Genomic DNA, 13,436 nt, shown 5'->3' on the forward strand with positions numbered 1-13,436 from the left:
ACACACACACACACAGTATATATGTGTATTGGCCGATATATTGATATCAGAATTTTACTCCCTAATATTGGTATGATGCATGTATTGTTTCACTAAAATATTACAATATCCATCAGCCTCAGGGGCACTTGCAATTCTAAAAGAAGCCAATCAGAGGCAAAAATCAGATTAGTTGGAATAACTCTTCCGTCTTTGCAACTGGATAGTTTCTGGGGCACAATTTTTTTTTTTTTTTTTATTATCTTTTGGAACTTTGGGGCTCTGTAATATAGAATGAAAAAAATATTAATTCTATAAAAATAGAAATTCTCTTCTTGTTCATTTTCAGAGTTGCCTGTAAAAATTCTTGGAAAATCCAACGCAAAAACAGAAAAGCTGTTCTTAGTGTCAGATGACATTATTCTTGTGTGTGAACTCTCAAGACCCAGTGTTTCAGTGAATTGGTATAAAGATAATCAGCTTATTGGTGACACGGAGCGATACTGTAGTGAGGAGCAAGGTGTTTTCCGATCACTGGTTGTCCTAAATGCTGGGCTCCAAGATTCTGGAGAGTACACTTGTGATGCAGGAGATGATAAGATGGTCTTCTACATCACTGTCAAAGGTAATCATCTTATTAAGCAATTCAAATGTTATCCGTCTTTCCTCGACTAAGGATTGAAGACACTAACTAACTGATAACTGGTACTGTGTTGTTTATGCTCAGAGCCTCCAGTGCAGATCATTGGAAACTCAGGTCACCCAGAGCATCATATTCTGGTAGCAGGAGATGACCTTATTTTGGAGTGTGAAGTGTCTCGGCCAAATGCCACTGTTCAGTGGTTATGGAATGGCGAGATACTGAAACCAGATACACGTATAAAAATTGACAGCCATGATGTTATGAGAAAGCTCGTTCTCTCTGGGCTTCAGCCCTCAGACTCTGGAGAATACATTTGTGACGCCATCGATGACAAATTAATAACAATTGTTGAGGTGCAAGGTAAGATTAAAGTGAAACATGTTTTTGTTTGATGAAGTAAATGTTTCATGTATGCAAATGGAATTCAAAGGCAACTTCTTTGTAAATCTCATTTTTCTCAGAGCCAGCGGCCAAGTTTGTGAATAAAAAAGCAAGTAATAACATCACAGCCTATGAAAATGAGAGTGTCACGCTGTGTGCCATTGTGAGCCGTGAAAGAGCTAATGTCCGGTGGCTGAAAGATGGCCAACTATTGAACGAGGACAACATTCACATTTCGAGTGAGGGTAATACCCACAAGCTCACCATTAATCCCCTGCAGCTGTCAGATTCTGGAGAATATGTTTGTGACGTAAACACAGATGAGATGTATTTCAGTCTTTTAGTTAAAGGTAAGAATTTGGCACTCCTAATCAAAATGTGACCTTTATTCCACAGTAAACATTTACTTGATCCTAACCGCCACAAAGTTAACATCTCTCTGGTGTAATATTTCTTAATCTTCTTATTAGAAATGAAGGTGAAATTTACCAAACCACTGGAGAATACTGTGTCTCTGAAGGGCAGCAGCCTTACACTACGATGCGAGATCAGCAAGCCCAAAGGAGATGTACAGTGGCTAAAGGATGGCCAGGAGATCTCTCCAAGCCGTCGACACACCATAAGGGCACAAGGACGAGAGCGAAACTTCACCATCCACCAAATAGCTGAGGAAGATGCTGGAGAGTATGCCTGTGAATCCACAGATGACAGGACCTCAGCTACTATCACTGTAGAAAGTAAGTGCATTTAAATCTTACAAATAATGTATTAGAAAATGGTTTAAAATGGTCAGTGTGCTATCTTAACATTGAAAGCTTCAAATCTAATTCAGCTGGATGCTTTGCCTTCAGCTCCCCGTGTTGTTGAGTTCATAGCAGAGCTTCGTAACATCACAGTCCGTGAAGGAGAAGATGCAGTATTTAAGTGTGTGGTTTCACCAGTGGACACTCAGTTGGCGTGGCACTTAAATGGCAAGCAAGTAGCTCTGAATGAGCGGACTGTCATTTCAAGCAATGGACTATGCCACATGCTCTGCATCCACAACTGCACGGTTTCAGATAGCGGCAGAGTGACAGCTGATGCAGAGGGGTTGGTATCAGAAGCAGAACTACAGGTTCAAGGTGAGTTCTTGCCCCATCCATTAACACTATAATTATATATATTTGTCTAGATGAATCATAGAAGTTACAACATTTAACAATAGTTCAGCAAACCTCTTATCTCTCTGGTAGTTATCGCCTTATTTTTAACTGAGCTATTTTCAGCAATACTGAAGTGAACATAAACATAAAAGTAAGAAAGTTTAAATGCATGTGTACCTTTAGTGTCACACAAGCATATATGATAAATAGTGACCCTTTCAGACAACTTGAAATTGTTCAAGGCGTCTTTGACAGCTAGCGCTTAGCAGCTTCTCCTGTTAGAATTCCTCTGGTAACTGACAGAGACAAGTGGCTCAGTGGTTTTGGCATATGTGACACTGCAGGGGGCAAGGCTCCTCAGAGCTTTTTGCTTGGTGTCTTTGCCTGAACTTGCATCATAACTTTGCTGAATTTCTTTGCTCTGTATTGTATTTCGCTCTGTCTGGGTGTGGCTGGGAGTATTTTTATGCAAGGAACACAAACATACAATTTGATCATATAAAAGTATAGAAAGCGGTGACATGATAGATGCTGCTATCTAGAAATTCCCTATATTCATTTTCAGAGCAACAGGTGATGTTCACCAAGAAAATGACACCAGTTTCTGCTGAAGAGTACAGTGAGGCAATTCTAGAGGTGGAGGTGAGTCTGGATTCAGGAGAGGTGCAGTGGATGAGGCAAGGGGTTCTGATCCACCCTGAGGCTAAGTATACCCTGAAAAACAAGGGCCGAAAACACAGTCTCACCATACACAAACTGGCCGTGTCTGACCGGGGCACCTACAGCTGTGAAACACTCCATGACCGCACGCAAGCCCAGCTAACAGTGGAACGTGAGTGTGCACGTGTTCTCACTATGCTCTGTTCTTGTTTGTTTACTGCCGTTGCCGGCAGCTCCACCTCTTGCACACCCTCAATCAGTGCTTCTTGTGAAGCAAAGCTCAATTAACTGAGTAAGAGTAATTTGAGTGACTAGAAGACCAGGATTGCACTTGTACTGGAACACGATGGCACCCAACAGGTGATAGCCTTACAGCCCAAGCTGACACACAAAACCAGGGTTTCTGTATTGACAAAAGATCAATAAATTCCTGAGTGGATTTCATCACCTATGTCAGATTACAGTTTAAAGGAAGTGTTTGATAAATAACAAGTTATGACACTATTTTTCAAGGACTATAAAGTACCCATTTCCTAACAAAAAGCACCACTTAAATTTCATGTAAGTAGCAAACTTGAGACACTATAAAACCAGCATCTTGTAGTGATTAAGACGTACTTATGATTGTTTTTCTTTGTGCATGCGTCTTATATTTCTTAGTCCTATGACCCACAGGCCAGTGGGTGAATTAAAGGCTGTTCTTTCAACACTAGTGTGGGTGGGAAGGGGAAAGTCAGGACTTCGGGCTGCTGTTGGCACCTCCTATGAATTTGGATCTCCTCTCATTGCATCTAAATTTACACCCTGGCCTTCAAAACTAAGGTTGTTGTCATCAGGTCTCCAAAATAAACACTCCTTTTTTCCACAGGGAATGCTTGTCTGTGTTAGAATAAGTGAAAAATGTTGGCAATTTCAAAGCTGGCTTTTGTATAAAGCCCAGTACTCAAATGACTAAAATATCGTCTGGTCAGTATGTGCCAGCTTGTACTGTTTAACTGCAGACTGCTGTGCACAGAACAGACTCCAAGCCTATTCTGTAACAGAAAATGGACACCATGTGTGCTCAGTGTTAAAGTGGAATACAAATGAATTTTACTGGGGCCAATCTTTCAGACATAAGCTTTGAACCTTTGATTTCATAACTATGATTTATTTTCATTTAATCATAATATGGAAAAGTACTAACACAAAAGTACACAAAAAGTAGATGGCTAAACGTACTTGTACTACGAACATAAAAGTAACACCCTCAAAATCTGCTGTTGGATAACTTAACTGCATCTTCCTTTACAGCTCGAAAAATCACAATCAAGAGGGGATTGACTGACATTAAAACCACAGAGAGAGAAACGGCCTCCTTTGAAGTGGAGCTCTCACATCCCAATGTGCCAGGCACTTGGATGAGAAACGGAATCCAGCTTAAGCCGACAAACCACTTCCGTATGAGTGCCAAAGGACAAGTTCACAGCCTCACCATCTCTAATCTATCAGTAGAAGACACTGGCACCTTTACATTCAGTGTAGAGAATCTGAAGACGTCTGCAAGGCTTGTTGTGAAGGGTAAGTCATTAAGTTAAAAAAAAAAAAGCAATTTTAAGATAATTCTGCTTATTATAAGGCCAATTAACAAGCTCTATTAAGTAATATACTGGGTCAACTTAATGCTTCCAAATAATTCATTATCTGCACGTTTTAGTTCACAGCTGACAAACTATGTACAGTATACTGCAGTACTACCAAAACAACATTTTACTGTACCAATTTTGTTATGACCTCAGACTGGTAGCTAAAGTGGTCCACTCAGACTACTAGACCAAATGCCAGCCAGTGGAGGCATGATAATGGAATGACGGCTCTGCTACTGTTGTCTTTATCTGGTCTCATGTTGCAAACACAAAATAGCCTAGCATGACCCAATGAAAAGTGGTAGCTCTGTTCTGTCTCTTCTGTCAGGTACTAGTTTAACCTCATGCTGTAAAATAATCCGCTCCATGCCCATTCACTCAGTGTGCATCATCCCTTTGAGCTAGGGGCTGAAATGCTGAGGATGACAGTTGGATGAAAACTTAACTTAAAAGATAGGTTCACATTTTTGTTCAGGTTCATCTTAAGAAAAAAAAAAAAAACTAAGACAAATCAGGTTATGGTCTTTTTAGTACAGCATACCCTCTTTGCATTTCATCACACCGTTTCCCTCATGAGCTGCAGTGGAGGAACAGTAACAAAAATGGGGGAATTCTGTACTTTTGTCTTACTCACATTGCTGAAGCCTGATATTAACTTCACATAAACCTTGGAATATAGTTTAATTAAGGATGGGCGATCTGATGATCTTATATCATGGACAATCTTACTTTGACATATGATCTACTTTTTTAGAAATATCATGCAGATCATGTCATTAAAATGCAGATAGTCACAATTCAGATTGTTGATTGCAATGCTAACCAAAAAAATTTTCATGTGAGCTTTTGGCCAGATCGGTCTACCCTAATTTTAACATGGAACAAGGACTGTGGATTTTGTTGTACAATCTCTTCCATTCAAAGCATGTTAGAAGGGAAGGAATGATTACAACAAATGAAAGCTGTTTCACTGTTCACACTGCCACCTGACTTTTGTTTGAAGACAGACTTTAAAAATTGCGACCCTATCCTTTAGCTACTGATTTTGTGTAGCAATGCAATTGAGAAATTTAAATATGGTTTTGGTTTCTTAACTAAGCATGCTTTCTCACCACCAGAGCCCCCAGTGACTATTTTCAGAAAACTGGAGGACCAGAAATTCTCTGAAGGAGCAGTAATCTCTATTGAGTGTGAGCTGTCGAGACACAATGTCAATGTAAAATGGATTAAGGCAAGTGTTGGATTTTTCTTTTTCATTCTAAACAACAAAGATGGACACTACCCAATAACAAACTTACACACCATCCAAACAGCGAAGATCTTTGTGGACACAGCATTGCAGTCATAATCACCAAAGATAAAATTCTATACCAAATTTTGAGTTCAAGCCTAAAGTAAAACAAACTTTTACTGGGTTGTCTTCTGCCAACTTTATGTTGATCAATGTGGAACAATAAAGAACTATAATTGACTGAAGTGTACAATGCATCACATCCACTTGGAGTTGTTTGGATTAATTGCACTAGAGAAAAATTAAAATACTTTTTTTTTTTTTTCATCCTTTTCAGAATGAGGTTGAGGTGAAGCCAGGGAAGGACTTGCGGATTTATGGAATGGGGAGAAAACGGTTTCTTCAGATCATGAAATGTCATGTCAGTGACTCTGGCACGTATACCTGCGATGCTGGAGATGCTATTACATCCTGCACTGTGGAGGTCTACGGTAAAGTCTGTCGTCTAAATACTATAAATTACAGAAAAGGTGCCAGGGAAATCCTCTGTTATGTAAAAAGGAAATAACAAGCAGAGTGAGATTGTAGAAATACTCCTTTACTGCTCTGTTACCATGCATGGAGGCTGTAGTTACATACAACACCTAGTACATGTGTAAGTGACATATACTCTAATACAGAAATCATCTCTTTTATACATTCAACACCACCCTTTCATAGAGATACACAAACAAAACAACCTAATAGCCTACTGGTCTAATAGACCCTTCTTTCCAGAACAGTCTTGTCTCAGTTGTTACCCAAGAAGCGGTGGTCATGCCACATTAACCTCCTCATAGTCGATCTGTCCAGGTCGACATGACTAAGCTAAGACAAATGTACCTGCCAAAGCTTTATTGGCTCTTACATATCAGTAAACATTTCCAACCAGATGTTTTCCTGTCAAAGTACTACTAACAGGCTCGACTGTGAAATCAGTAATATGATGATGAATTTCCACAAAGTGCCACAAGTTTCAAAGTGGTGTGATACAAATACGGGCTGACTGAAAGAGTGCCTTAAGCCAAGGCTGAAAAGCAGTATTGGCATTAACTAAGTATACATGACTGAAAGTAATTAAGTTGTATCAGCGGTCTAAAATGAGGTCCCCTGGTAGCCCAACAACTCTCTCCCTGGTGTTTCTTGTCTCTCTCTACATTGACTGTAAGTATTTTTTTATGTATAAAAGTCAGTACTATGATTAGCTATGGGTTCTTTTATACAAATGACACAGCACAGAATTATTCAAGCTAATCAACACTGCACCTGGCTAGTGATCAAAAATTAGAATCAGCACTAGGTTGTATCTACTCAGATGCACATTTCTTTAATGGTAAACTAACGCTTCCTTTCCTTTAATCCTTTAATAAACTAATTAAACTGAGAAATCAACAACAGAGAAAAAAAATACTTAAGAACTGACATTCACTCGAGATACAGCTACTGCACACCTTGTGCCACACAGTCTGGGTGGACACTGCGATATTGTGATGCTGTTTTAAAGGAAAAAATAATTCAAATAACTACATTCTACCAGAGCTGAACTGAATGTGCAGCAACATCTAGGTCAACTTATGTACAGACGGCAGCAGCTTTTTCACAGCAGAAAAAACACAGGTATAGCCTAATTAATAAAATAACATATTCAATCTTTGTGTGTATTCTGCATGACAGCTCACGGTGTCACTTGAACAGAGTGGTTAATGTGACTAGCCACCTGCACTTCAATCAGTCCGCTGTAAAAATGTCTATGACAGGCAGTATGTCAAAGAAAAAAAATGAAATAGTTATTAAATACTTTTAGGCTTTGGTAAACCACTTTTAGGACTTGTTACAACCATAATTTGAAAGTGGTAGGGTATAACTGAGGTACACTAAACATTGCCAAAGTAAGTCAAACAGTATTATTCACATAATGTCAACATGTCCATTGCAGTGTGTGTGTGTGTGTGTGTGTGTGTGTCTGTGTGTATAGTTAACTTGGAAATAATTGGTAGAATGTTTAGCAAGGACTGTAAACATGTACACAAAAACAAAGAAAAAAAGGACTTACCACACATTCACAATGCCAGATAAGCACTGCAACCTTTGTTCATGTTAGCTGCCCTTAGCCACTTATGTTAGCTGCTGATTCTCTTCAATATTGAGGACTTTATTGACTTTCCTAGGATATTAACTAAGCTAGCTAGTGTTTACGTTTAGCAAACAATTAACTTTCACCACCCAGGCATCATTAAAGTTAAAATATAATAAGGCTATTGCACCAAGCTAGCTTGAGAGCAGAGCCAACAGAATCCCAAAATTAGCCTAGCATGGTTGCTACACCACCACTCCTCACCCGCACAGGTGATAACAGTTGTGGCTGATTGTGGCTGTAGCTCTAGCCTCCGTGACGTCACCCATAGGTTTCTAAGGAGCGATTGCTCCACCGTCAAAATCTTTGCAGTGATTCCCCCAAACTCCCAGCTAATCGAAAAATGAGCAAAGAGGTGGCGTGTGTGGAGCTGAGACTTCGGTGAATGTCGGTTTGTGAACGGGTGAGTTATAAACACCCCCCCTTGTCATGAAGGAGGAAATAAGCTATAGAGACCAAACACGTTTTTTTTATGCCAGGCTGTAAACATGTTTATTTCTGTTGTAAAGTTGGACATTATTACGTGAGTCCGTGGGGATTTACTCGTTTTTGGCGTAAGACTCAAGCAAAACTGCAGTTTTTAGCACTTAGAGTTGCTCTGCAGGTTGCCACATGGTAGAGACTAAACTTGATTGACATCACTCACTCTCACCTGTTAGCTGTGTTACACCTGATTGGGTGGGACAAATTAGACTTAATTAGACTTAATGGAAAACACCTGTGTGGGTGTGCGAGGTTTTAAAGTCATGATGCATATTCTAAAGAGGGTTTAAGTACAATACAAGTTTATTTGAATACTTTTTAGATGTAGACACATTTAAGCACATTAGGATCATTATTACCTAGCTATTGCTATACGGCCTACACTGGTAGCAATATTTACCAATGACGGTATATATACAGTATATATAATTTTATTGTTATGGTAAAAAAAAAAAAACATTGTGAATGCAGTTCATATATTAAGTTCCCTTTGTATTACAGTAGGAGATTATTCTGTCTATGAACCGGGCTTTCAGCCTTGCAAATACAGCACAACACTGCCGTCTGCTGAGGATTTCCAGTATAGACATAATGACAGTGGGTATACATCAGAGGACGTGAGAGGTGAAACGTCTTCAGGTACCTACAACTATGACCTGGATAATTGAGACATCAGACATCAGAGGACATTGTCTAATATCTATTGTATAACTTTATCGGTTAGGCCATAATATAGCCATAGTTGTAGACTAAAAGTGTAGAAAATGCAACATTTCTATACATTTACCATGTTTTAAAAAGGGGATAGGAAACCATAGCAAAGACTTCCTGTTCTGACAAAAATAAGGTTTGAAATTGTCTTCAATGTTTTTTTCACTCTCTCTTTTTACTTTTTCAGTTTGATATTGTTGAGAGGTCCCCGCTGAAATCTTAAATATTTTTTAAATGTTAATTCTTTCTGCAGAGCGTGAGCTATTGATCCTGCAGGGCCTTGAGGATCTGGACATCCAGGAAGATCAGAATGCCGTGTTTGTGTGCGAGATCTCAGTGGAGGATGTGCCAGGAGAATGGCTCAGAAATGGGGAGAGGATACAACCCACCAGCACCATCAAGATCCGCCAGGAAGGTCAGCTTAAAAATCATATTCATGAATCAATAATGCAATTCATTGTGATGATGTCAGGCTTTTTAATACTGTAACAAGACAGGAGCTAAAGAGGCTAATGTAAATAATATCCTGTAAACAGAAATGAAAAAATAAAGTGGGTGGAATTGCATATTCTTTAGCCAGTAGAATTAAGCCAATTAGTATCTGGTTTATTATTTATCATTGTCATCAATTTTGTTCTTATTTCAGGGACCAAACATTTTCTTCTTATGTGCAATGTGCGAGCAGAGGACTCTGGAGAAATCAAGTTTGTTGCCAGACATGTTGAATCTGTCGCTTACCTGGAGGTGGAAGGTAGCCTATTATAATAATGTAAACATGCTGTTAGATGTTTTAAAGTATGTATACGTTTGTATGTAGTGTATACATGCTTGTCCAATAAAATATATGTATATACCTATTGATTTATTAGGGCCAAATTATAGAGCATTACTGCTTGTAATCCAAGCACCACAGTGAGCTAGTTTAGTGTGATCTTTTTCACAGGATTTTTGATTTACACTAAATACAATGTTTGTGGTTCTGGTCATATTAAAAAGGTTCAAATATACTAAAAAGTGTGTTGATTTGTGTGACTAAACGGCTTGATTTCTTCTGTCAAGTATGTCCTCGATTTTAAACTGCATTTCTCCCTTTCCAGAGATTCCTGTCAACATTGTAAAACCTCTACAGGATAAGACCGCCCTTGAGAAGACCCGTGTTATCCTAGACTGCACAGTGTCTAACTCCAGATGTAGTATCCGCTGGTACAAAGGCTGCAATGTCATCCTGCCCTCGGAGCGCTTCGAGATATGCAGTGAAGGCTGTTATCGCAAACTGGTCATCCAGCAGGTGGCGCTAGATGATGAGGGCACATACAGTGTCCAGGTTGGAGAGCACACATGTTCTGCAAAACTGACAGTGGAGGGTAAGGGAGTTTTCGATTAATTATCAGCACTGTGTAGTTTACAGCCAAACCTTTTCATTTGTCTTTTTGCATTAGTTTATTGTTTACCAGTCAGTCCAGTGCAGAAGAAATCTAATCTGACAATAAATACCTGTCTGACAACAAAAAGTGAAGCTATTTGTTACTGGGATAATGTTATGGGGTGGATATGCACAGCATATACTGAACTACTGGTCTTGTTGTTGGTCTATGTTTGGTATTGATAGTACCATACCAAGTATAGGTAGCAGTGACAAATCCCAGAACTAAATTTGTCTTGGCCTCCTTTTTCACAGAAACACATAAATTAAATATTAAATAACAAATAGGTAACACTGACAACAGTATGAGGCCGCTCTCTCATGCTAGTGCCATAGAGGAAGTGAAGGATACATAATACCAAACCTCATAGCTCCATCTACTGGGAAAACAAAACTACCACATGTAATTTCTTCTTTCGGGATGGCATGGTAGTGGGGGATTTACACAAAACCTACTGGCATTTCATACATGTCGGCTTTTTTTTTATTTCACTCTTGACTTGTTTAGATTTGAAGCAGCCATTTGCAACATCCTTTGCATCCTTTAAAAGTGGCTTTAAACAGCAGTTGTTCACTGAGAGCAGCAGCCATGGTGATTTTGTCGTCACAATATCGATTCTATTGACACACTTATCTCATAGATCTTCAACCCTGGCTGTTAAATGTGTCATTTTGTAATAAAATGTAGCTCAGAATATGCCATTCACAAACCAGATCATAGTATTTCTGTCTAAACTATCCTCAATATAAATAAAGAGATTAAACAACAGCAAAATATCCTTGGGGTTAAGATTAGACTTTATTCATCCAAAAGGCAAATTAGGTTAACTGAACAAGTTAACGGGGGATCTACCACATTTTCGTGTATTTTTTGGCAATTTGATTGTGTGATATTCATTTTTAAATACAAAAATTAAAATACAAAGCGCGTTTCTTTTTCACAGTCAAAAAGGGATGAGTGAAATTTGATAAATGGTTTGATCTTCATCTTCTAACTCATACAGGCAGAGCTCTGCATCACTTGTCTCACAATAAGAGTCTTTTTTCTGTTTCCCTTTGCTTTTTCCTATAAGAAATGAAAATGAAACAACAAAAGCACCTTGTATTTCAATTTTTATAGCCTATTTTAAAATGAAAATCAAATCACTTGGTTGTTTTTAATAGGCATGTCTGTAAGGTTTTGGTATTATCTGAACCCTAAGGCAGAACACAGAGTAGTGGTGTAAAAAAGTCTTTTATTGCACTTTTAGTTTATGGTGTGGAATGGGGGCTGGTTACGATGCTGAGGGCACGGGGCTGTAGACAGTCCAGCAGGATAATGGCAGAGATAGACTTACAGACAGGAATCCACACAGCTGAGCAGGCAAACAAAATCCAAGCAGGAGCTGAGTGTGGCAGGTGGCAGGAGCATGAATCTGAAGCACAAAAACAACAGGATTACAAAAAGTTCAGAAAGAGCAAACAGGTAGCAGACTGAGCAGGAACCAGGGAAGCCATCCCCAGCTCACACACACACACACACACACACACACACACACACACACACACACACACACAATACAGAAACAAGGAACAAACTGGGGACCAAAAAACACATGACGAAGGGGAAAACAGCAGAGCACAAAAGGGAAAGACAAGGACAAGAAAAATCTAACAACCAAAACATGCACAAAAACTTTTCACCAGCTGATGTAAGATTTCTCAAAACTGGGTTTGATATCTAACTCTTTAAAAGTCAAAAGTTTCTTCCTCAGCTCTCAGATATACTCCAGTGCACTTTTTGTCATAACTCTGATTAATATGTTTCAGGGAACCTTACTGGAAACCTGTTTCTATAAAAATGCTCACAGTTTTCCCTGTGCTCTGTGCACCGTCTCAGCCCAGTCTTTATTGATGGTCAGAGAGCTGAAAGACGTTGAGGTCAAGGCCCCCGATGAAGCCTGCTTCGAATGTGAGGTGTCGGTGCCTGTACTCAAAGCTCCTGTGTGGAGTCTGAACGGGGAGCCCTTACAGCCAAGCCCTCAGGTTCTCCTGGAGAAGATGGGCACAGTCCACAGACTGACCCTCCGACAAACCTCCCCGGACATGAACGGAGTGGTGGAGTTCAGCTCTGGGAAAACAAAGAGCAGAGCCCAGCTTCAGGTGCTGAGTAAGTGACAGAAGAAGCTGTTTAAAGGCATTTCTATTACAATTTTCTGTGCAGTTTATCTGACTTTCCTTCAGTTCAACTTTATTTTACCTTGTCAGTTAAAGTCATAGATATGGTAAAGATTTATGCACATGTAAGATTTGTCATGACCTGACTCAAGTGGCTACAACAAAAGGGAGACAGGCCAGTGGTATATGTGCTCTGCATGATCAAGGTATACATGAGTGCAGGTGTTGTAAGGTGCAGAATTAAACATGTGGATTAAACTAAGACAACATAGCCAAACCCAAAATGTGGTCTGCCTGCAGAGAATGGTTAGCTGGCAGCCAGGACTTGTATACCCTGGAAAACACTGGGCTCCACAGGTGATCCAGATGTACCAATCAGCTATCTGCAGACAAAGGTTTTGTCAGAAATCACTCACTCACTCTCACTATCCAGGGAGTTCAGTATAGAAGACTAAGTAGTGAGCTAACCCCAAGAGCACCCCAGGGTCATCTCAGATCCATAAGAGACCACAGGAATTAATCATGTCTCATTCATATATAAAAATGTTTTCACACACATTTTTCACAGTGTTGCTCTGCATCTGTGGAGCCATGAGCCTTTTATATAAGAGATATTTATGTGAACTATGTGTGAAATATAAAGTTCATAATAACGTACTATTTTCATAGTCATAGCCCATAACTTACTTTTTCTCCTAGCCTCTAGTTCAGGGTATATTAGCTTGAGAAGTCTTGACTACCCTCAGTGGTATTAAGGTGTAATTCAAAAATTAACCACTAGATGGTAGTAAGAAGAAAGTCTTGAGTTTGCTCCTTTAGGGCTGCAAA

General features: G+C 39.4%; 1 protein-coding gene across 1 annotated transcript in view; it reads left to right on the plus strand.

The window, feature by feature from the left end:
* Nucleotides 1–12,608, plus strand: part of obsl1b (obscurin like cytoskeletal adaptor 1b) — a 35,175-nt gene extending 22,567 nt beyond the window's left edge. The window contains 13 exon segments of the mRNA XM_087178471.1: nucleotides 329–604; nucleotides 707–982; nucleotides 1,084–1,353; nucleotides 1,474–1,740; nucleotides 1,855–2,124; nucleotides 2,711–2,977; nucleotides 4,099–4,365; nucleotides 5,549–5,661; nucleotides 5,999–6,152; nucleotides 9,282–9,443; nucleotides 9,675–9,779; nucleotides 10,126–10,392; nucleotides 12,331–12,608. Of these exon segments, the coding sequence (XP_087034597.1) occupies nucleotides 329–604; nucleotides 707–982; nucleotides 1,084–1,353; nucleotides 1,474–1,740; nucleotides 1,855–2,124; nucleotides 2,711–2,977; nucleotides 4,099–4,365; nucleotides 5,549–5,661; nucleotides 5,999–6,152; nucleotides 9,282–9,443; nucleotides 9,675–9,779; nucleotides 10,126–10,392; nucleotides 12,331–12,608 (2,972 nt within the window).
* Nucleotides 12,609–13,436: the final 828 nt, after the last annotated feature.

This window comes from Seriola lalandi, unplaced genomic scaffold, assembly GCF_002814215.2.
Source record: "Seriola lalandi dorsalis isolate HSWRI2012SDOR001 ecotype SW California unplaced genomic scaffold, Sedor1 jcf7180002054689, whole genome shotgun sequence".
Classification (NCBI taxonomy): Eukaryota; Metazoa; Chordata; class Actinopteri; order Carangiformes; family Carangidae; genus Seriola; species Seriola lalandi.